The 24,722-nt window shown below is 47.0% G+C and overlaps 1 protein-coding gene across 2 annotated transcripts in view; it reads left to right on the top strand.

Moving 5' to 3' along the window:
* Positions 1-24,722, top strand: part of ACAD11 (acyl-CoA dehydrogenase family member 11) — a 289,500-nt gene that overhangs the window by 117,338 nt on the left and 147,440 nt on the right. For both annotated transcript variants that reach the window (XM_029589309.1, XM_029589308.1), the window contains one exon: positions 5,809-5,916. In XM_029589309.1, coding sequence (XP_029445169.1) covers positions 5,809-5,916 — 108 coding nt within the window. The remainder of the gene's footprint in view (positions 1-5,808; positions 5,917-24,722) is intronic.

The raw sequence follows: 24,722 nt of genomic DNA, 5'->3' as shown, positions 1-24,722 counted from the left end.
AAGCAATATAGCAAACAGACAATAACATGAACCATGAACACGCTATCACCTTTTGGAGGCCTAAGCTCTTCTGCTGCATAAGTGAGCTTGTTACATGCAGAAAAGATCCGTGAAGCACAGTGACATTAATCATTGGAGGACCTCTGTAGCAGCAAGCAGTTTGCTATAATTTGTCAATACTCTGGCAAGTAGCTGTTGCAGGGCTGTTTTGGGGGTGCTTGCTGCCACCCCAAAATGTTGCCACCTGAGGCAGCAGCTTCACCCTACCTAATGACAGAACTGCCCCTGTGTCGTCCTGAGATTACAGCCCTGGCCTTATCGGAATTTGTGGAATTAACTTCCTGCTGGCCTTTTGAATACTCCAGATTAGTTTTTCTGGGGGATTTCAATGGCTATGAGGACCTTCAGAACTCAGGCAAGGCCAAGAAGATGGCTATGTCAACCTTGGACTTTAAGCAAGCTGTCCTTTTCCTGTACATACAAGAAGTCATATTTTGGATCTATTTTTTTATTTGTGTTGATACAGATCTAGCTATTACCAATACAAATATCTCCCCTGTATGCTAGGGTGATCATTTCTTAATTTTAATATAATAGGTTATCCCCCATATGTTTGTAAAGGCCAGGAATGTTATTACAGCAAAGATTTGATCAAATGACAATATCAACTGGTTGTCCTCTACATGAGCTGCTAAGAAATTGAAACTAAAATTTGTCACTTACCTATGATTTATAACACCTATAACATCTAAATCTTTAAATCAGCTTAAATTGACTCCATATGAATGAGTGAAGAACCTCAAGCGATGAAACATTGAAATAGATGTTGGCGAAAGTCCCAGACTGAAACAGACAAATATAATTTTATGGCCCATATTAAAGTCTACAAATCTACTATGTTGGAAGTCCAGCATTTTATTTTCAGGATAAAATTGATTACACTCGCAATTCTTCAAGAGAGCTTTTCTTTGTGGTCACAGAGTTAGAATCCCTCATCTTTCCATCTTGATAGCCCTTCATCCTTACCGGACTGCAGAGATTTCACCAGATAATTTGGAGATAAAATCACAAAGCTTTGTCTAATGAATAGCCAAGTAATAATTCTTGATATAGCAGGGAGTTTTGATCCCAGTCAGCCTAGAGCTAGTTTGTCAGACTTGGAACATCGAGGTTTTCAATGTTATCAGCTTATTGGGGAAGACCCAGGCTTTCACTTATAACCTCGATCTATATCTTTCAAACTTGGTTATGGAATCAACTGAGTTTTGGGGGAAGGCTCTAACTGAGATAGTCAATATTTTCCTAGCAGGAGTAACGTTTCCTAAGGAAATTAAACATGCCAGATTAAACTTTTATTCAAGAAACATTTCCCAGATTTCAGCCATGTTGAGAACTTTGGACTGGTTGCAAATCTTTCATTTTTATATGAGCTGATTGAAAGGGCAGTGTTTAGGCAGTTGGAAATATTCTAAGTGTATGATTTCCTTAATCCCTTTCAGTAAATTTTTTTTCCATAACTTCAGTATACAGACTGTTCTGATTACTTTAATAGATGACAGACTTAGAAGATTTGCCCCTATCCAAATAGCTCCAATCCTATTGAATATGAATACTGCTTTGACACCATTGATCACTAATCTTACTAAACTGCCAAGGACAGTGTAGCCCAGTGGTTCTCCTTGTTCCCCACTAACAGTCCCAAGCTGTATTTTGGAAGGGTAAGACTTCCACTTCCAAGCTGTTAGATTGTGAGATCCCATAGGGGCAATTTTGTTCCAGTTTTGTTTAATCTCTTTAGCTGTCTTCTGTTTAAAGTCATTAGGACATTTGGCCTGCAGGTCCAATACTATGCTGAAGACCTTAAAAGTTGTTATTCTTAGGAAGGTAGCTCTGAAAGCTTTGTCTTAAAGGTTAACAACTGGCTGGTAGTGATTTTCAATTGATATGGTAGCCAGAACCTCAGCAGTAGCCATTGGAGCCAGGAGCCTTGCATGGCTTTGAGAGAGTGGACTCTGAGAGGATGTTCATGACCTCCTGGTGGATGTTCCATGTATGGGGAGGAATCTATCTGGAGACAAGGGGCAAGAGACGCATCAAGCAACATCAATCCATTCTGCAATCACTGTCAGCATCAGCAAGAGACCAGCTTGGTCCAGCCAGGTGTCAGTTTTTTTTCTTACAAACATCCCTTTTTCCCAGAGGCAGTCTTTTTATCACTTGCAGGAGGACCTCAATGGCACTGTATTACTATATTAGCTGCCTGCTAGAGGCTGATAAAGAGTGGTGGCAGCCAAAAACTCCACAATCACAGCACAAGCCTGGAGTGTGTTTTTTGCATCCCCAAGATCCGCTTCCCCTGGAAGGGGTTCAGTCCTTTCTGATGGAATGGGTATGCATCACAAAGAACAAGTGGGTCCTGAGATTGGTGGAGTGTGGCTACTGCTTGCACTTCATGCGCCTTCCTCCAATTTAGTGGAGATCAGTCTTCAGTTCTAACCTCTCTCAATTGCCTCATCTGCTGCTGGAAGTAACCTCCCTGCTGCAGCAGATGGCCATAGAGCTTGTGCCTTCTCAGAAGCATGGTGCAGGATTCTACTCCTGGTAGCACTTAATCCCCAAGAAGTCTAAGGGGGAGGGGAGCTACAGCCCATCCTATATCTACAGACTCTGAACAGATTGGTCTGGGAGAAGTTAAAGATGAACTCACGCCAAACAATTCTTCCTTTCATTCAGATGAAGGACTAGATATATGCCCTGGATCTGAAAGTCTCATACAGTACATGTACATTCCCCACTCACTAGAGATTCCTCAGATTTGGACTGGATGGAACATACTACCAATACAAAGTGCCCCCGTTTGGCCTCTCTACAGCTTCAAGGATATTCATGAAGTGTTTTGCAGTTATGGCTGTACAGCACCGAAGGCAAAGAGTCTGTGTCTTCCCACACCTGGACGATTGGTTGGTGATGGGCTTGTCTCTGTTGGACATACTAGAGTCCATCTGCATAACAATCCAGATTTTCAAGTTCCTTGGCTTTCTGGTCAATTTTTCCGAAGTCCAGCTTGATCCCATCCCATACAATTCCGTTCATAAGAGCCTGAATGAACTCACTTCTGGAGAATGCATTTCTACCTGTCGAAAGAGCTGGAGTTCTACTGGGCCTTGCGAGGTCCTTTCTACAGCAGAACCAGGCATCAGCAAGATCAGTCCTTGTTATCCTTGGTCACATGACTGCAGCAGTACATGCGGTTCCTCTGACTTGCATGCATATATATGGTCTTCAGTGGGTTGTCCAAATCCAGTGGGATCATTTACTCCCACTATTGTAACACCAGATATCAATAACTCTTAAGATTCTAGCATCTATGCAATGGTGGATAAACCTGGAGGTTCTTTATTAGGACTCCCACTGTGCATCCCAGTGCATCAAGTGGTCTTGTCTACCAATGCCACCACCAGAGGTTGGGGGGCCACACCAGTGTCAAATGGACTCAAGGGTCATGGTCTCGAGCCAAAGTTGCCTGCAAATCAACCTTCTGGAGCATCGATCCATTTGTTATGCACTAAGGCCTTTCTCTCAGGCAAGAGAATCTTGCCTGAGAGAAAGTGGACAATCATGTAATCATATTTTATATAAACAAGCAAGAGGGCACAGGTTTCTGCACCCTCTGTGAGGAGGCCCACCGTATCTAGTTATGAGCCAATCATCACAGCACACATCTTCAGGCAACCTACTTACCAGGTATTCAGAATATACTGGCTGACTATCTTAGCAGAGTCACAAATGACTTGTTCCATTGTTGGGGAATACTGATGATCAACTGGAAGGTCAAGAAGTTTTACTGTGTGCATCCAGGCAGTTACAGATCAGTTCCCAATGCTTTTATGCTAAACTGGAGCATCTATCTACTCTTTGTATATCTGCCAATTCCTCTCATTGCCAATGCTGTCAAGAAAGTGCTTCAAGACCAAGGCAAAGGTGATCCTCATAGCCCTGGCTTGGTCATGGAAACTGAGGTTCCTGTAACTCCTCCATTTGTCAGTTCAGCCTTCAGTTCTCTTAAGGGTGTCTCTGACTCTCATTGCCGAACTGGGTGGGAGGCTTTGCGACCCAAATCTGCCATTGCTGTCTCTCACAGTGTGGATGTTGAATACACAGTAATCTCTTCCTTTCTCATTCTCAGGGAGGATTTCAGCCAGAAAGCTTTCAACCAGAAAATCCCTATAGTTTCAAGTTCTCTGTGTAGTGTGGGATTAGCCATTGGGACCCCTTCTCTTTTGACCCAAGGGACTTATTTCAATATTTCTTTTTCCTCTCATTCTCTGGCCTCAGCATCTCTTCAGTAAAGGTACATCTTAGCTCCATACCAACAGATGAACAGGGCTCCAATCTGTCTCCATTCTTTAGTGTCCAAGTTAATGAAGGGACTGGCATTCCAAGCCTTCAGACAGTAAACCTCTAGTGCTTTAGGACTCCAGTGTGATTTTGACTCAACTCATAAAACCTTCCTTCAAACCTCTCAAATCAGTAGACCTGATGTTTCTCACCTGGAAAGTAATTTCTCATGGCCATCATTTTGGCATGAAGAATAAGCAAATTACAGGTTCTGGTCTCTTATTTGCTGTACCTGCAGTTTTTCCACAATATGGAAACTAACTTCTCTAAATTCCTTCTGAAAGTAGTATCTGTATTCCACATTAACCAAACAGTTCTGCTGCCACATTCTTCCTGAAATTGCATGCTTATATAGGAGAGCAGGCTCTTCACTCCTTGGACCGCAAGAGAGCCCTAGCATATTACTTGCAGAAGACTAGGTCTCAACGCCAAGTTTCTTAGGTGTTTGTATCCTTTGATTCCAACTGTTTGGGAAGAGCATTTGCCAAAATAACTCTTTCAAATTGGCTTGTGGACTGCATTGTGCACTGTTATGATCTGGCTGGATTACAGACGGCTCATAAAGTGAGAGCGATGGTGGATTCAGTGGCTCATCTAAGGACCACTTCCATTCAAGGCATATGCAAAGCTGTGAAGTCACATCTTCTTGTCCCACCGCTATCTGAATGCCATATCCTGAAGAAACTAATTTTAGACCTGCATTTCTATCCAGACTATTTACCCTGTAGTCTACTCTTCACTGGTAGGATCTGGGTTGACTATTAAAGCAGTTGCTCCACAAGGCAACCTCAGGACTCCTCACTGGTTATGACTGATTAATGCCTGCTTGTGAACGGAGAAAGCAAGTTTGCTTACCTGTAAATAAGGTTCTCCATAATCAGCAGGATAAATCAGCCAATACTAGCTTGTCCCCCCTGGAGAGTCAACCTCCTCGCTGAAGCTTATACTCTGGAAGACGCTGAGGAGCTCATGAGACAGCGACTGCACACGGGAGCTCCCTGGCCTACTCAGTAAGACTTTATCTGAGCTCTGACAGCTGGGTCTGTGTCAGTGACATCAGATGGTGTCTCCACTAGTTATGGCTGATTTTATCCTGCTGTCTATGGAGAACCCTGTTTATAGCTAAGCAAACTTACTTTTTCAATGCCAAAAATTCTTTAGAATTAATATGCTATAAATTTCGTGGGTGAAAGTTTTAGCATTACGAAATGATTGTTTATATCATGTGATTTCTTGATTCTTCAATAGCCAAACTGTTAAACCTGCCTGGTTAGCATTTGAAAACTGATCCCAATCCTATCTGCTGCTGAGTAATTTCAGAAATGTTGTTAAATAGACTCTCATGTGACTAGATGTAAAGATAAATTATATACACTATTATATAAACATCTTTCAATGATATTATTACAGATACAGGCAACATGGAGGTGCTTCATTTATATGGAACTGCTGAACAAAAGAAGCAATGGCTGGAACCTCTTCTGCAGGGAAAATTTCAGTCCTGCTTCTGCATGACAGGTAATAACAGATCTTTACTGTCTGATGGTTGTTTGGTATGCTTTGGCATAAGAACTTGAGACCTTAATTGGTTCCCAGGCTGTCACTTAATTATACCTATCAACTGTTGCCATGTTTATTTAAGAGCATTTAATAACCCACTCGATTCAAATGCAAAATCTGTTCTAATAACGCATAATTATAACATAAATGTAGGCATAATATAAAAGATCAAGAATTACATTTGTATGGAAATTAAACAACAGTTCCTTAAAGTTGGTTTCTGTAGAACATGATTTAGGCATGTTGGGGCATAGTAAAGAGGTTTATAGTATCACTGTCTGTTCTTCCTGTAGGGTGAATAAACAATGGACTTCTGTATTCAGTACTATGAAACAGCAGAACTGGTTATTTTCTCTCTAAAGATAATTTTCATTTATACTAAATCAACATCATTTTTTGTTTACTCTTTCCTACAGTATGTACTGCAAAAGCTCATGAGAAGTCACTTAATTGCACAAGCACAAAACTCTGTGTTTGGAAGAGAGAATCATCTAATTTGTCATAATTTCCTCCAAAACATTTATTATTTGTCCCTTCTCTCCTACAACTGATCCCTTTTAGATTAATCTATAACTTTATAATTTGCCGTTTGGGTCAGACTTTACATTTCTCCCTGATTTTTTTTCAGCAGGAACAAAGCATTGGGCAGGCCATCAGTTGGTTTTTCTCTTGCAGGTTAGTTCCATGGCAACATCTGTTACCAATTGCACAAAAAGGAGGAACAGTAAATATGAAATCTAACGTGGATGAAATCCGTTATCAAAATCAAGCAGTGTCAGAGATCTTGAGTATGGGTTCTTATGGGTTCAGACCACGCACTCGCACACACACCTTCTCCGACATACAAGAAAACATATACTGAAACCGCTCCTTCACTTCCGAGACTTCCCTCTGGTGCTTCAATCCATCATCATGTCGAAAATCGACTATTGCAACTCCCTTCTTCTGGGTCTCCCTGCCAACACCACCAAACCCCTGCAGATGGTTCAGAACGCCGCCGCCAGAATTCTTACCAACGCTAACAAAAGAGAGCACATCACTCCCATCCTTCAGAACCTCCACTGGTTACCCATCAAATCCAGGATTCTCTTTAAAGTCCTCATGATGATTCACAAGGCCATTCACAATATCTCCCCCCTCAAACTAATGCATTTAAATATGCATCCACCAGAGCTCGTGCCATTTCCATAGCAGGCCCTAAACTATGGAATGCTATGCCTACTGACCTACGCCTTGAACTGTCCTCTAAGACCTTCAAGCAAAAGCTCAAAACATGGCTTTTTACTAAAGCCTACACTTGATTATTACGTGTTCCCCCCCCTTAACTCTTCTGTTCCTTACTTGTTACTAACTCATTCGATCTTTCTTAACTCTTAGTACTCCCTTTTTAGTCTGTCAATCTTTCCACTTTATTCGAAATTATTTCTCTTAACTTTAGATTATTTATGCCCTCTTCTGTTCATTTCTAGTACTTTGGTCTCCCTCTTTTAACCATTGATCCCGCCTTCTGTATATATGTAAATAACCTGTTCCTTCCTAACCCATTCTCTTTCCTTCCTGTTCCAATTTGCTCCCCACCCCCTTCCTTCCTTCCCAGTATTTGCCCTGATGCTAGATTATCCCTGATGCTAGATTATCTTGTGCAATCAAAGGCATTCTTACTCGATTATATCATCTAATATTAACTAAATAAGTTGTTTTTTGATACCATATTTTACTGTTTTAATGTTTTTTTGATACCATATTTTACTGTTTTAATGTATTGTTGAATTCAGATATTATTATACTGTTACATGTACACGCAACCGCGTATTTTTGTTCCATGTACACCGACGTGATATCATTGATGAGCGGCGGTATATAAAAATCAATAAATAAATAAATAACAATAAATAAACTAAGCATCCAACTACGCCCTCTCATATCGGACAGACCTATCAGAAGTGTATATCTGATAGGTGTATGCCCCCCCGGCAAAAACCTCTTTAAGGAAGCAAGCTTTATCAACAGCTGGTCCGACTCATTGGAATGCGCTCCCCCCGGACCTCCGCCAAGAACCCTGCCCACTGGTATTCAAAAAAAAAACTTAAAACTTGGCTTTTCAGTCAAGCCTTTTCGGAAAGATAACAATTAACTGATGCCGTTCTCAGGCAAGGTCACTCCGTCCTTCGATTTAGTCCTCCTAGATCTTCCTGGGTCCTCGTTCCAAGCCCATCATATCCAACTGCCCTCTAGCATGTCCATTTCACCCTACACAGATCTTAGACCTTTTTAATTAACCTGTAATTTAGTTGATCTCAACTGTATTCTATTGTTTATCCCTTAACCTGCTCTCAAGGTTGTGAGCTTTCTCACCTGGCTTTCAACAGTTTCTCATTTTCTCTGTAATTAATTGAGCGTTATTAATTTTTTGTATCACATGTTCCTTGTATCGCTCCGAGGCGACTGTTCAGTTTCTGTGTAAACTGGTGTGATGTGTATTCTATACAGGAACGTCGGTATATAAAAAAGTTAAATAAATAAGTAAATAAATAAGTAAATAAATCAGGATCCAGGTATTGGATGTAAGTTTATTTGAGCACTTGCTAAGGAAAAAGATAAATAATAGCAAGCACTAGAGAGTTGATTGCAAGCATACAATAATAATAATAACAATAACTACTAGAAAAGAGTTAAAAGATACATATAAAGATAGCAAATCTTATGTTCCTAAGGAAAGTTTACATGGGCCCAAGATATCCATATGCAATCTCAACTCCAGAAGTCTGACAAGTAATAATAAGTTGAGCTTTGTTCATTTTTATGGGAACTTTATAACATTGTTCAAAGCGGGAGTGAGTCCCCCCTCCCTCTCATTGTTCTTATCACAGTTCAGCACATCTACTTCCAAACCTTGGTGCTGTTGGTGTTTGTTTCCATGTGCTGTTACTCCCAGTTTCTTGTCTGACCTTGACTAACAATTCTCATGGGTTCAGTGCCTAAGCATTTTTGAGTATAAATATCTACAGAGCCCTGAGAAGCAATAATAAACCATAATTCCCAGAGACAGCTAGAGAGGACTCTCTAATCATAACACAATTTGCAGCAGTCGTCATAGACATCTTGCTTCACTGCGGCCTTTCTTTTACCTGACAGTTCTTTCACTAACTGAGGTTGGCTAAGTGTGGCCAGCAATTAGACAAACCCCTCCTATTACAGTGTCAGCAAGCCGGGTATCCATGCTAGACCTCTTCACAAAGGTGGGGTTACCCAGATCACTCACTCATTCACCCAAATGGTCCACAAAGCGGTACCACAAACTTTTTTTTTAATGTAAATAAAGCACAAAGTGTCCCATAAAAGAGCATAAGTCAAAATATAGTCACAGTAGAACCACAGTGTAGTCACAATAAAACCCCAACATCCAGGGGGCAACTTTACCCCACTTTGAGACTGATGTAATAAAGTGTGCCAAGCCTAGCGCATAGCTCAATGAGCAGTTGGACATGGGTTTTGGATGCACATCCATAACCCCAGATGCAATAAGAGGATCAGGATGTCAAAAACATGCGCTCAAACTCTCATATAGCTAATAGTGCTCATCACATATAAATTCCATGTAGATAAGGCTATTAGCTATTTTCCTAGGACAAGCAGGATGCTAGTCCTCACAGATGGGTGATATCATTGGATGGAGCCCAGCATGGAAAACTTTTACCAAAGTTTCTAGAACTTTGGCACACTGAGCATGCTCAGCATGCCACTATCCGCGCATCCACGCAGAGTCCTTTTTCAGTCTCTCTGTTCCGCGAAGAAGTTGCCTCACGTTGGTGGAACTCCGCTCTTTAGAATGGTTTTTTTCTCCAGATTATTATTTTTTTTTACCAGTTCTTCAGTTTTTCAACGTCAAGTCCCTCTTTCCTGTCGGTGCCCCTTCTATGGCGCAGTAGGTTTTTTTTTTTTTTTACTTTCCTAGCAGTCGATTCCCCGCGTGTCGCTCCTTGGTGACTGCTAGCTATTTTTTATGGCGTCGTCCGGTTTTCGATGGTGCCCCCAGTGCCTGCGGACCATGTCCATTACTGATCCACATGAGGTTTGTATCCTCTGCCTGGGGTCATCGCACAACATCCAAGGATGTCAGCTGTGTGATCAGATGACCCTCAAGGGCCATCATGTTCAGCTAGACAGGTCCCAAGAAGTCTGCTACATCCACGCTGACATCTGAGACTTTGACCCCTGTAGGCTGAGGGGAACAGATGGATACGTTTTCCCAGTCTACTTCCCCGACAGGTTCGTTCAGGGAGAGAGGCACCGTTGATAGGTCCTCTCTGATATCTACGCTCTCAAAGACATCAGGATCTTCAACTTCCTCAGTGCAGGGGAAAGACCGGGCCGAGCATCGTGGGAAGTCCCACAAACACAGTCACCGGTCGGCACAAGGCTCCGGTTCCAGTACGACTGCCGTGCCAACACAGAAGCGACCCCATGGTGAGGAGGCCCCATCCTGAGACAGGCCCGGGAGTCCCCTCTCATATTGGTGCCAGGCACCGAGCTTCCTTGGGCCCTCAGGGGGCTCTGGTGATGCCTCGTCCCCCTCCATCAGTCCTAGCTTTTCTGGACATCCTGGAGGAGTTGGACCGCAGAGTGCAGTGCTCTGAGCCCTGCAGAGCATCGAACCGCCCCTGGCACCAATCCCATACTGGTGCCAGAACCTGCACAAGCGCTATTTTGGTGCTTCTGCTCGAACATCTAGATGTCCTTCTCAGTGTCCTTCTGACGCAACCGGTGCCATGGGGGTTCCTTGAAGCCCCAATGGCCACCAATGCCCCCCTCCGGAGCAATTCATATTATTGGGTCCTCCGAGGAGGAAAATTTACTAAGGCCACTGGTGCTGCTGGCTCCGTTGGTGCCGACGCCTCAGTTCCCCGAGCCCTTACTCAGGCCATCAGGAACCCCACAGCCATTGATACCCTTGCCGCCTTTGATGCCATCGGTGCCCCTGGTGCCCTCAATGCCTGCACCGACAGGATTGGGAGGGCTCTCCCAAGCAGGCCCCCCTAGGGCCCTTAACGAGGAAGAGGGCCTGTTTGACCCCTGGGGAGATGATACCTCGGAGTCTTCCTCTGAGGAATCTGGGGATATCCTGTCAGAACCTTCGCCACCAGATGAAAGGCATAGGTCTCCCCCAGAGGATCTCTCCTATGTTGGCTTCATTAGGGCCATGACTGAAGCCATCCCCTTCCAAATCCTCACATAGGAGGACGCTCGACATAAGATGCTAGAAGTTCTCCAGTTTGTCAATGCCCCAAAGGAGATGGTGGCCATTCCAATCCACGATATTTTCAAAGATCACCTTCTGAGGATCTGGGAACATCCAGTGTCAGTTCCTCCAGTAAATAGGAAGGTGGATGCCATCCACTTGGTCCAACAGGCTTTGAGTGAGAGATACCATCTCCTTCACCAGTCAGTTGTAGTGGAGTCCACTCTCAAAAAAGCCAAGCGCTCCCGCACCCATGCCTCCGCCCCTCCAGGTCGGGACCACAGGTTGCTGGATGCTCTAGGTAGGAAGGTATTTCAGGGCACTATGCTTATCGCCCTCATTTCCTCCTATCAGTTGTATATGACCCAGTATAACCGGAACCTGTGGAAACAGGTCCAGGAGTTTTCAGAACGCCTACCGCAGCAGCAACAAGATGCGTTCTCTGCGATGGTGCAACAGGGTCTAGAGGCAGAAAAGCATGAGGTGAGATCCACCTATGATGTCTTCAAGACAGCAGTGTGAGGGTGGCTGCAGTGGGCATTGGCTTTCATAGGAGGGCCTGGCTCCAAGCTTTGGACCTCCACCCGGAACTCCAAGAAAAGCTGGCAGATCTGCCCTGCATGGGCGAGAATCTCTTCGGAGACAAGGTCATGGATGTGGTAGCCCAGTTGAAGGACCACCATGAGACCCTTCAACAGCTATCGTCTGGTGCTTCCAACCTGCCATCTTCCTCCAGAAAGTCTCCTGAGGAAATTCTTGTACCGCCAAAAGAAATGTTACTCCTGCCTCTTGGGCGCGTACGCCCTGTGCTAGTTCTAGGGCTCATCCTCACCAACAGTGGGCCCCCAAGGCCCTACCAGCCACCCAGCAGAGCCCTGCTACAGGGTTTTGACTGGGGGCAAGGCAGCATGAGTTAGCCTGCCATAACCCTGGCATCCTTCGCTTTGCTCACTGCTGGCCCCATGTTACATCGTACCAGTGGGTTTTCATGATCATACGCCGGGGTTATCAACTGAATTTCAGGGACGTCCCTGCGGATTTTCCCCCATATCTGATGTGGGGTTCATCCACCTAGCAGGAAATACTTCTTACAGAGTTCTTCACCCTTATACTGACAGGAGCGGTAGAACCCATTCCCCTCCGCCAACAGGGCCGAGGGTTCTATTCAAGAACATAAGAACATAAGAAATTGCCATGCTGGGTCAGACCAAGGGTCCATCAAGCCCAGCATTCTGTTTCCAACAGAGGCCAAACCAGGCCACAAGAACCTGGCAATTATCCAAACACTAAGAAGATCCCATGCTACTGATGCAATTAATAGCAGTGGCTATTCCCTAAGTAAACTTGATTAATAGCCGTTAATGGACTTCTCCTCCAAGAACTTATCCAAACCATTTTTGAACCCAGCTACACTAACTGCACTAACAACATCCTCTGGCAACAAATTCCAGAGCTTTATTGTGCGTTGAGTGAAAAATAATTTTCTCCGATTAGTCTTAAATGTGCTACTTGCTAACTTCATGGAATGCCCCCTAGTCCTTCTATTATTCGAAAGTGTAAATAACCGAGTCACAAGTACTCGTTCAAGACCTCTCATGATCTTAAAGACCTCTATCATATCCCCCCTCAGCCGTCTCTTCTTCAAGCTGAACAGCCCTAACCTCTTTAGCCTTTCCTCATAGGAGAGTTGTTCCATCCCCTTTATTTCCTGATACCAAAGAGAACTGGGGGTCTATGCCCCATTCTCGAAATCAGAACATTGAACAAATTCATGCAGAGGGAAAAGTTCAGAATGGTCTCTTTGGGCACCCTGATCACTCTCCTCAACAGAGGAGACTGGCTCTGGTCCCTCGACCTGAAAGATGCCTACGCCCACATTGCAATCTTCCCAAGTCACAGGAAGTATCTTCGCTTTCTGGTAGGAAAGGCTCACTACCAGTATCAAGTACTACTGTTCGGCCTGGCTTCAGCCCCTCAGATTTTTACCAAGTGCCTGGCAGTAGTAGGGGCGCACCTCAGGCATCAGGGGATGCATGTGTTCCCCTACCTGGATGACTGGCTGATCAAGAGTGCCTCCCAACAGGGGGCACTGCACTCTCTACATCTGGCTTTTCAGGTGCTGCAGTCCCTGGGGTTTGTTATCAATTACCCCAAATCCCACCTCTACCTGTCGCATGATCTGGACTTCATTGGAGCCAAACTGGACACAGTTCAAGCAAAAACGTTTCTGCCACAAGATCAGGATCTTGCCCTCTCATCTCTGGCTGGCTTGGTGCGCAGCAGTCATTAGGTTCCTGCCCATCTGCTGCTTCGTCTCTTGGGCCACATGGCTGCTTCTGTCCATGTCACTCCATTGGCCTGCTTCTGCATGCGCAGAGCACAGTGGACATTACGATCACTATGGCTACAAGCATCCCAGGACCTCGAGGCCCATGTCTCTGTCACGGCACCTCTGTGGGTCTCCCTGTCCTGCTGGGAGAATCTTTCCAACCTGGAGCGGGGGACCCCTTTTCGGGCTGCCCTGCCTCCGATAGTACTTACCACTGATGCCTCCCCCCATGGTTTGAGGGCCCATGTGGGCAATCCACACACGCAAGGTCGGTGGATGGCTCAGGAATCTCTCTGCCAGATAAACTTCCTGGAGTTTCGGGTGATTCTTTACACTCTCTGGGCATTTCGGGACTGCCTGTTTACAAAACAGTCCTGATTCGGACAGACAACCAGGTAGCAATGTGGTACATCAACAAACAGGGAGGCACATGTTCGTTCCTCCTCTGTCAGGAGACAGTACAAATTTGGTCCTGGGCTCTGTCACAGGGCATGTCCCTGAGAGCGACGTACCTAGCCAGAGTTATGAATGTACTGGCGGACCGCCTGAGCCGTACGTTTCAGCCACACACGTGGTCCCTAAATCTGGCAGTGGCGACCTGGATATTCCACCAGTGAGGAACTCTGGATGTAGATCACTTTGCAACCGCATGGTGTGAAATTTCTGCTCCCTGTACAGGATGGACAGGCTTCCAGCCTCAGACGCCTTTGCCGAGCATTGGGGCACATGTCTCCTGCACGCATATCCTCCTCTTCCACTGGTCATGAAGATTCTCTTGAAGCTCCAGCAGATCTGGGGAACCATGAGTCTCATGGCCTCGTACTGGCCCAGGCAGGTCTGGTTTCCGATCCTTTGGGACCTGTCGGCCAAGGAGCCCATCCATCTGGGAACCTCTCCCGATCTGATAATTCAAGATCAGGGCAGACTGTGCCATCCAAACCTCTGGGCATTAATCCTGATGGCCTGGATGTTGAGCGCCTAGTCCTGCAGCCCCTGGACCTCTCTGATTACGTGTCTCAGGTGCTGGTAGCTTCCAGGAAACCTTCCACCAGGAAGTCTTACCAAATGAAGTGGAGGAGGTTTGCTGTCTGGTGTGAGGGACATGGCTTAGATCCATTCACCTGCCCCACATAGAGGTTCTTAGACTAATTGTGGCACCTTTCCAAGGCGGGACATAAAACCACTCCAGTCAGGGTTCACCTGAGTGCGGTTAATGCTTACCACAAGGTATTGAAAGCACACCCATCTCTGTTCAGTCCATAGTAGGTCATTTTATGTGGGGCTTGCTTCAACTGAAGCCCCCCCCCCCCCCCAGCCTCTTGTTATGTCCTGGGACCTCAACCTTGTTTTTGCGTGGCTCATGCATCATCCCTTTGAGCCTATGCACTCTTGCGATCTGAAGTTCCTCACCTGGAAAGTTTTATTCCTGGTAGCAATCACTTCGGTGCGCATGGTTAGTGAGCTTCAGGTGTTGGTTACGTATCCACCCTATACACAATTCTTTCATGATAGGGTGGTGCTCCCTACACATCCTAAGTTCCTACCTAAGGTGGTGACTGATTTTCACCTCAATCAGTCCATCATTCTGCCCACCTTTTTCGAGGCCCCATTCTCACTAGGGTGAATAGGCCTTACACACCTTGGATTGTAAGAGGGCCCTAGCCCTAGATGTGAGACAATTTTTCATTTTACCATCTCATTTAGGGTGCCAAAAGTCTTGGAAATCTCCATGCAGTCTTCCTTTCCAACATATGTGACCTTGGTGCCTTTGTTGTCTGTGCTGTCAGTGCACAGTTCATTTTCACCAGCAGCAGGAAATGTACAAGACCCTTCCAGAGTCTTGTTTAGAAAGCTGCATGGTTCTGTTTTAGAAACAGATAAGAGAAATAAAATGACGTGATCTGTTATATTAGACCAACGTGCATGTTTCATATGTAAACCAGAATATAGGTCCTGTAAATGCTAGAAAAATTTTGTAGTGAAACGCATTCATTTAGCCAGTAACTGTTAGAAACAGCATTTTTCTGTGAATGGTAACATGGATGTGAACCCTTTGTGCTATGGCCTATCCCGGCAGCTGGCGAACACGCCATGTAGCAGTACAGACTGGAGCTTCACCTATACCAGCTGCCTCCCCTACAGGTTGAGTCCTTGAGTTCTGGTGGCCGGCATGTCTTAGGCGGGTCTGTAGGGCAGTGACTAGAGCAAGAGTCGAATAGCCCGCTGGGATCAGGGCAGGCAGCAGACTAACGAAGTCAAAGACAGGCCAAAGTCGGGGGCAGGTGGCTAACAAGAATGGTTAGGTCCAGGCAAGAGGTCAGGTTCAGGTGGCAGGCAGTCGTGGTCAGGTCCAAGCAAGAGGTCAGATCCAGGCGGCAGGCAATCGTGGTCAAGATCTGGAGAGTCAGGCCAAGGGTGGAAGAAGAAACACAGAAGACATTAGATAAGATGGGCAGTTCAAGGCAAGGCTGGAGAGATAAGGCTGCATGACAGGAACCAGGAACTCAAAGCAACACACACTACAAAGGCTCAAGACCCTTTCTTGAGGTGTATGATGCTCCTCGGGGGAGCTTTAAGTAGCAAGGGCCTGGTGATGTCATCAGAGGGCGCCGTGGGCCCTTTAAAAGTATGATTGTCGGGCACATGTGCACCTAGAGGACCTTGGGAGGAGCAGTGGCATACCATGACCCACTGAACAACGTTTATTTATTTTTATTTATTTATTTAAACAGTTTTTATATACCGTTGATTAGACAAAGTCCATCTCTACGGTTCACAATTTCTACATTACAATAACATAGAGAGAAAGGAAAAATTACAATTTCTCATAAATATAAAATTCACTAAAAGACAATAAATTAATTAACCTTCTAAAATACAACTAAATATGAATTATAAAACCTAGGAGTATAAAATTATAACTTACAGAAGTCTGAGGTGGCATCCTGGCTGCGAAGGAGGCTTATAGCATCCTGAGTGGGTGAGGTCTGGCTGCTGGCAACAACCCAGCCACGGAGCTCTGTTGCCAGCATCAGGGGTGAGTGAGATGGCTTGTGGGGCCAGTATCCCCCCTCCAAAGCTCCCTCCCCAGTCTTCTGGGCCTGGGCTTTGTGGGGAATCTCTTGTGGAACTCAGATATGAGTTGGGGAGCTTGCAGATTAGAGGCCTGGAACAGGTTTTGGTATACAGTGATGGCACCCACACACTGTAAAAGGGTAATGACCCTGTGGAACTGTTTCGCATGATTATTATGGCACAGTTCTGCCCATAGGAGGAGGGTTGCCCAGTTATCCTGCTATTGGTTCACAGAGGTTCATAGAAAAGCCTTGAGACACTGATTTTCTTGCTTGGTTTGTCCATTGCTCTAGGGGTGGTAAGCCTTTCCAGTACTGAACTCCCCGGTCTGAGAGGATGTGAAGGAGGAGCCCATGCATATGAAAGATATGTTGACAAAGAGTTTAGCCAGCTCAGGTGTGGATGGGAGACTCGTGAAATGAGCCATCTTAGAAAATCTATCCATTTTCACCAATATGGTGATCTTGCCACCAGAGAGGGAAAGGTCAGTGACGAAGTCAGTGGCCAAATGGGTCCAGGGTTCCTCGGGGGCTGGCAGGGTCTGTAACAACTCCCAAGGTCATGCTCGCACATTTTTATTCATGGCATACCTGGGACAGGACTCTAAATTATGATTTACATTGGTCTTCATCTGGGACCACCAGTAGTGAGAGACAATTAATTCCAAGGTTTGGGTAATACCAGAGTGACCTGCCAGGCGGGAGTCCTGAGCCCTCTGAAGGACCTACTGTCATAGGCGATGGGGAACCATGGTCTTCCCTGGAGGAACTGTGAATGTGGCAGCAACCACAATTTTTTCCAGGTCAATAATATGCCGTGGGGATTCCAAAAAGCCTCAGTATCAAAGGAGCGAGAGAGTGCATCAGCTTGGCAGTTCTTCTCAGTGGGACAGTACCGCAACTCAAAGTCAAACCAATCAAAAAACAATGATCAGCGGGCTTTCTGGGGTTCAGTCTCTGCGCTTGCGCTAGATGTTTTAGGTTTTTGTGATCCGTATAGATAGTTATTGGGTGTGCTTGGCTCCTTTCAGCAGGTGTTGCTATTTTTCAAAGGCTAGCTTAACCACTAGTAGCTCATGATTTCCAATGGTATAGTTCTCTGCTGGAGAGAATTTCTTTGAAAAGTAGGAGCAGGTCACGAGTGTACAATTATGGTTATGATGCAGGAGGAAAGCACCTACCCTGAGGGTAAAGGCATCTACCTCCAAGATGAATGGCTTGGATGGATCTGGGTGGTGTAGACATGGATCCAGATTGAATTCCTCTTTGGGATATTCAAAAGCTTGGATAGTATCCTGGGTCCATAATAGGCCTTGGCAAGAGACATATCCCAAGTAGGGAAGTTCTTCCTGTTTGAAGGTACACTTCTCTAACTTGGCGTAGAGGTAGTGCTCATGGAGCCTCTAGAGGACCTGTTTTACATTATGTCGATGTTCCTTCAAAGACTTATAAAAGACTGGGATGTCATCCAGATAAACAACTAAATGGGAGTAGAGAAGGTCCCGAAAGATCTCATTGACCATGAATTGGAAAACTGCAGGGGCATTGTACAACCTGAAGGGCATCTGTAGGTATTCTTCCCTGTACGTACCCGGATCAGTCCAGGAAAACTGGGTTTTGCCTCCCCTCCAGCAGATGGAGACAGAAAAAGACTTCGCGGACTCTGTCCTATACCCCTGAGGTGCCACCTAGTGTCTGCCAGTATTTTTCTGTCTTCAGCAGATGGTGGAGGTGCAAAGCCTAGTGTCTGGTGTCAGGTTTGAATTTATCTGATTTTGGTTTGGTTGGCACAGGTATTTTTCAGAGGAAGGTTTAGGTTACTGTCCCTTTATCTTTAAAAAAAAAAAAAAAAAAAGTTCACAGGGATTCTTAAAGTTAGCCTCCCAGGGGGTCGGCAGGTCCTGATGGGACCATCCCCTCTGGTATTTGAGGCTGGAGAGCAGAGGGTTGGAAACCCTGGAACTGCCGTGGCTGAGGGTGATACTGGGGTCCCGGCTCACTCACCCTCAGCGGGACCCATTCCCACCAGGTAAAAATAAAAATTTAAAAGTTGTATTTTCTTGCCTTGCGTGCTCCAGCCTAGCGTCCGCTCTGTTTTCGCCGCTTTTTCGCTGGATTTTGTTGCTTTCCCAGCCTGTATTTTGACCGGGAAATCGCCACAGTCGCCGCAGTTCTTTTTTCGGGTACCGATTAAATCGAGGCTGGGGATATGGCTTGTGGCGCGGCCTGCTCTGCGTGTGGCAGTGCGCATGCATGGCTTTCCCGCGCTGGGGTTTGCACAGTCTGTCTGTCAGGCGGAGAAGGTCCATCGCAGAGCAATCAGCACAAGGCTGACAGGGACAGCTCCAGGCTATTTCGGGAGCCTGAGAGGCCCAACCGGCAGCGGCAAGACTCTGATCCCTTCCTGCTTAGTGCAGGGTCGGAGGCTCTGCTGCAAACCATGAGGGATCAGGATCAGGAGGGATCTGGCAGCTCTGGGAGTGGAGTCCTCGTCACCACCATTTTCCCCAAGGCCAGCTGCCCCTGGAAGGGGCACAGTTCCGGATGTACAGGAGGATTCCTCGGAGGATGAACAGGACAAAGACTCGGATGGGTCTTCTTCCTCGTTCTACTCTGAATTTGTCAGAATGCTGCAAAAGTTTTTCAAGTCCCGCAAAACAGAGAAGAGATCGCGTACTAAGTTGCCCCGGACACCCTCTACGACATCGGGAGCAGGGAGCAGGGAGAGGGTGCTCCTCATGCAAACGCTCCAGGTCATCCGGTGGCAGAGATGATCCCAAAGCAAAGCGCCCTCTCTGGTCTCGGACCCATCTAGCGGAGACGTCTCAGATGGACACATCAGTTGAGGATCAGTCTCCTCCACCAGCTCCGGGTGACGGACAGGATGCGGATCCGGATATTCACCCCCAGCCGGCTAAACCGGATGGGGTCCTGGTGGTGGAGGGCAATGATCCGAAGGTGGTGCGGCTGTTCCGGAGGGCTGAATTGGGGCCGCTGATACCAGTGATTCTGGAGGAGCTCGGTATTGAAGTTCCACCTGAGGATTCCAGATTCGGAGCTATGGATACGGTCATGGTGGGCCTCTGGGGTTCGGCTAGATCCTTTCCTTTTCATATGTCGTTCACGAATCTTTTGTTTAAGGTGTGGGACACTCCAGACCTTGGTTTGAAGATGGGTCGAGCTATGGACAAATTGTATCCGCTTCCGGAAGAGGCTTTGGATCTGCTCAGGATTCCCAAGTTGGATGCCGCGGTCTCAGCGGTCACAAAAAAGACCACCATTCCCGTCACGGGGGCCACTGCGTTGAAAGACTTGCAGGACCGTAAGCTGGAGCTGCAGCTGAAGAAGATTTTTGAGGTTTCAGCCCTTGGGGTCCGGGCGGCTATGTGTAGCAGTTTTGCGCAGAGGGCTTGTCTCCGCTGGGTTCAGTATTGGCAGGCAGAGGCTTCCCTCTCGGACGTGGCAGCGCTGCATGCTAGCCGTCTGGAGGCGGCGGTGACGTATAGCACGGATGCCCTGTATGATCTTCTGCGGACTTCGGGCAGGACCATGGTTGCAGCGGTTTCCACCCGCAGGCTCCTCTGGCTCAGAAACTGGTCGGCTGATGGGTCCTCCAAAGCACAGCTGAGTTCTTTACCATTCAAGGGGAAGCTCCTCTTTGGGCAACAGCTGGAAGACATGATAAAGTCTCTGGGGGAGAACAAAGTCCACAGGTTGCTGTAGGATTGGCCTCGATCCAGAGGTTCCTTTCCTCAGCGGGCGAGATTTCGGGGAAATCGTCGTTTCCGCTTTTCAAGGTCCACCGGGTCGTCATTTTGCCAGAGCACCGGCCGTTAGGCTTCTTGGAACCAATCCTTTCAGGGCCGCCGATCTGCCAGAGATGGTGCTCCACAGTCCCATGGAGGCTCCAAGACTGCGCAATGAAGTGAGGCCTGTCCACCCTTCCATCCCAAGTATCAGGGGATGGTTGTCCCTTTTGCGGGAGGAGTGGACCAAATTGACCTCCGACCAATGGGTCCTAAGCATCATAGAACACGGCTATGCCTTAGATTTTGCCCGGCTGATCAAGGAGCATTATATAGTGTCCCCTTGCACGTACCACCTAAAGCACAGGGCGGTGCGAGACACTCTACAGCGCCTGCAAAATCTGGGCGCCATAGTTCCAGTGCCCGAAGGGCAGCTAAGGCGTGGGCGCTACTCCATCTACTTTGTGGTACCAAAGAAGGAGGGTACCTTTCGTCCCATCCTCGATTTGAAGCAGGTGAATCGCGCCCTGAAGGTACCCCGATTTCGGATGGAAACTCTTCGCTCCGTCATAGCGTCGGTACACAAGGGAGAGTTCTTGGCATTGCTGGACCTGATGGAAGCATACCTGCACATCCCGATACGCTCGGACCATCAGAAATATCTGCGGTTTGCGATCCTCGGGCGCCATTTTCAATTTTGCGCTCTTCCACTCGAGCTCACAACGGCGCCCCGGGTGTTCACCAAGGTGATGGTTGTGGTTGCGGCCGCTTTGCGACGGGAAGGGATACTGGTGCATCCCTATCTGGATGATTGGCTAATTCGAGCAAAATCAGAAAGCCTATGCAGAGCCGCGGTGGCATGGGTGCTCTGGCTGTGGGACTCGTTGGGATGGATGGTCAACCCCGAGAAGAGTTATCTGATTCCCTCCCAGACTTTGGAGTTTCTGGGGGCTCGCTTTGACATGGCCTTGGGAAAGGTTTTTCTGACGGAAGAGAGGATTTCCAAGCTCACATCACAGGTGGAGTCCTTGCGCTCTCTACCTCGACTCAGGGTTGGGGATTACTTGCAGGTCCTGGACTCAATGGCTTCAACGATTGATCTGGTACCTTGGGCCTTTGCGCATATGCGTCCTCTTCAATCAGCCTTGCTCTCCCGATGGAATCCCCTCTCGCAGCTTTTCCATCTTGTCCTGCCCCTGATGGACGGGGCGCGTTCCAGTCTTCTGTTGTGACTTTCGCAGCACAATTTGTGCCAGGGGGTGGAATTGGAGATTCCCTGTTGGGTCTTGGTGACCACCGACGCCAGTCTCTATGGGTGGGGAGCAGTTTGTCGAGATACGGCAGTCTAGGGCCAATGGACCAGAACGAAGGCCTTCTGGTCCATCAATCGCTTGGAGACCAAGGCTGTGTGGTTAGCGCTTTAGGCACTCCTTCCACTGGTGGAGGGCAGGTCGGTGAGGGTGCTCTCTAACAATGCGACAACGGTGGCCTACATCAATCATCAGGAGGGAACCAGGAGCCATCCAGTGGCGATGGAGGCTCAGCTCTTGATACGCTGGGCGGAACAACATCTTTACCGGATAGCTGCCTCTCACATAGCCGGAGTGGACAATGTACAGGCGGATTTTCTCAGCTGTCACCAGTTGGATCCGGGGGAATAGGAACTCTCTGACAACGCCTTTCATCTTCTGTGCGCCTGGTGGTCCAGACCGGCCATGGACCTGATGGCGAGCTACGACAATGCCAAGGCTCCCCGGTTCTTCAGCAACTGGAGGGAACCAGGGGCAGAAGGGGTAGACGCGTTGGTCCTCCCCTGGCCAAAGGACATTCTGTTGTATGTTTTCCCACTGTGGCCGTTGGTTGGAAAGGTTCTACGCCGCATCAAGGGGCACGCAGGCACGGTGATTCTTGTGGCTCCTTCACAGGTTTAAATTCTTCATCTTCAGAGTCTAAAGATTTGAGGAAGTTGGATGTGAAGAGAGTGTTGTTGCGTTACTTAGAGGTGACCAACAGTTTCCGACTCTCGGATCATCTTTTCATGCTGTGGCGTGGACCCAGAAAGGGGCAGAAGGCTTCCAGGGCCACCATCGCATGCTGATTGAAGGAGGCTATAGTGTCGACTTGTCTGGTTCAGGGTCTCCCGATTCCGTCTGGTCTTATGGCTCACTCTACTCGGTCACAGGCGGCTTCTTGGGCTGAATGTCAGCAGGTGTCCCCACAGGAAATTTGTAGGGCGGCTACCTGGAAGTCTCCACATACCTTTGCCAGACATTATTGACTGGATGTCCGGGCTCCAGAGCCCAGTTCTTTTGGAGCCAGTGTACTCCGAGTGGCACTCTCTGTCCCACCCTGGTTAGGAAAGCTTTGGTACATCCCAGCTGTCCTGGACTGATCCAGGTACATTCAGGGAAAGGAAAATTGGTTCTTACCTGCTAATTTTCGTTCCTGTAGTACCACGGATCAATCCAGATGCCCGCCCGGGGGGAAAATGGAGAGTCTGCTCGGCTGGTAGCTGATCAATTTTTCTGTAGGTTTTACTGACGGCCCCCCTTTTTAGGGAAAGGTTTTGGGCATGTTTCGTTCATTCATGTGGTTTCAGGTGTTTTAATCTTTTCTGCTCTTCAGGGGGAGGTTGGTTTCTGGTTGCCGTTATGGTTTACATAATTTCTGCTTAGGTACAATATAATACTGGCAGACACTAGGTGGCACCTCAGAGGTATAGGACAGAGTCTGCGAAGTCTTTTTCTGCCTCCATCTGCTGGAGAGGAGGCAAAACCCAGCTGTCCTGGACTGATCCGTGGTACTACAAGAACAAAAATTAGCAGATAAGAACCAATTTTCCTATAGTGTCCATCACGGATGTTAAAGGTGGTTTTCCATTCATCACCTTCTCAGATTCTAATCAGGTTGTATTAACAAACTAAAGATATTTAACAAACTAAAGATATTTAACAAACTAAAGATATTTAACAAACTAGTCCCTGAGGACTAGTTTGTTAAATATCTGTGTGCCCCAAAAGCGGTCAAAGAGCTCGGAAATCAAGGGAAGAGGATAGAGGTTCTTCTTAGTAATGGAGTTAAGGCCACAATAATCAATGCAGGAATGTAACAATCCATCCTTTTTCCCTATGAAAAAGAATCTAGACCCAGCAGGTCTAGACCCAGCCAGGTCATAGCCTCTGTTTCAAGGACAAAGAGCAGATATACTCTGCCTCTGGGCGTAACCTTACAGGGGACCAAATCTGTGGCACAGTTTAGGCAACAATGAGGCAGCCTGATGTTTGCTGAACATATCAGCAAAATCAGTATGTTGTGGTGGCAGACCTGGGAGCTCTGCGATAACTGTCCAGGTCAAGGGCACCACAGGCGAAACTTTGGTGATGCATTACTCATAAAAGGGCTCCACTTGACAATCTGTAATGTGGCTCAATCGTTGTGGGACCGATGGAGTATAAACCATGGTAGGTCCAAGATGATGCATTGACTGCCTTAGGCAAAACATAAAGATTGATTTGTTTTTTGTGCAGAATCCTTGTTTGCATAGTGAGGGGTATTGAGGCTCTTGCAATGTGTCCAGGCAAAGGATCTCCATATTTGGACAAGATTGAAAACAGAGTATCCAGTGGGAATGTGGGTATCTGGTAGTGATGAACCAACGCCTCATGGATGTAGCTGACACTTGTGCCAGTATCCAAGAAAGCAAGAGCATCTATCCGAATGTCTCCCAGGGAATGATATACTGGTACTAGAAATTGCAGAGAGGTGTGGGGATTACCTAGGGTGGCCATTTTCACCAGGCCTAGATCCTTGAGTTTCCCAGTTTATTCGGACAGTGACTTGAGAAGTGCCCAGATGCAGAGCAACATAGGCACATGCTGAGATTGTGATGCTTTTGCTTCTCCTTTGCAGATAGCTTTGATTGGTCCATTTGCATGGCCTCTACTGGTTACCGGTCCAGGCTTGGGAGATGAAAGGGTGGTCACTGGAAATTTGGGGCAAGGTGAATGGGGCAGCAGACCAAACCCATTTCCTGGGCTCTGTCCTGGAACCTTATATCTAGATGAATTGCTAGACTAATTAGGCCCTCCAAAGTTACAGGCAGATCCCTGACAGCCAACTCAACCTTTGTGTTCTGAAAGCCCTTGCCTGAAGATAGCAATCAGACTGTCACTGCCCCTGCCCCACTGAAGCTCAAGAGGCCAGGGTGCAGAACTACATTGTTTACTCCTCCACAGACAGAGAACCTTGTCTGACCTGCAGGAGTTAGGATGCCTTGGAAGCCATGCGACCAGGCTCCTAGAAGATCTGCCAGAAATCTTGCAGGAAACAATTTAAATGTCCCAGGAGAGGATCATCTCTTTCCCAGGGGGACTAGA

The sequence above is a fragment of the Rhinatrema bivittatum genome, chromosome 2 (genome assembly GCF_901001135.1).
Source record: "Rhinatrema bivittatum chromosome 2, aRhiBiv1.1, whole genome shotgun sequence".
Taxonomy (NCBI): Eukaryota; Metazoa; Chordata; class Amphibia; order Gymnophiona; family Rhinatrematidae; genus Rhinatrema; species Rhinatrema bivittatum.
The sequence above is the reverse complement of the archived record's forward strand: the minus strand, read 5'-3'. Positions and strand labels throughout refer to the sequence as shown.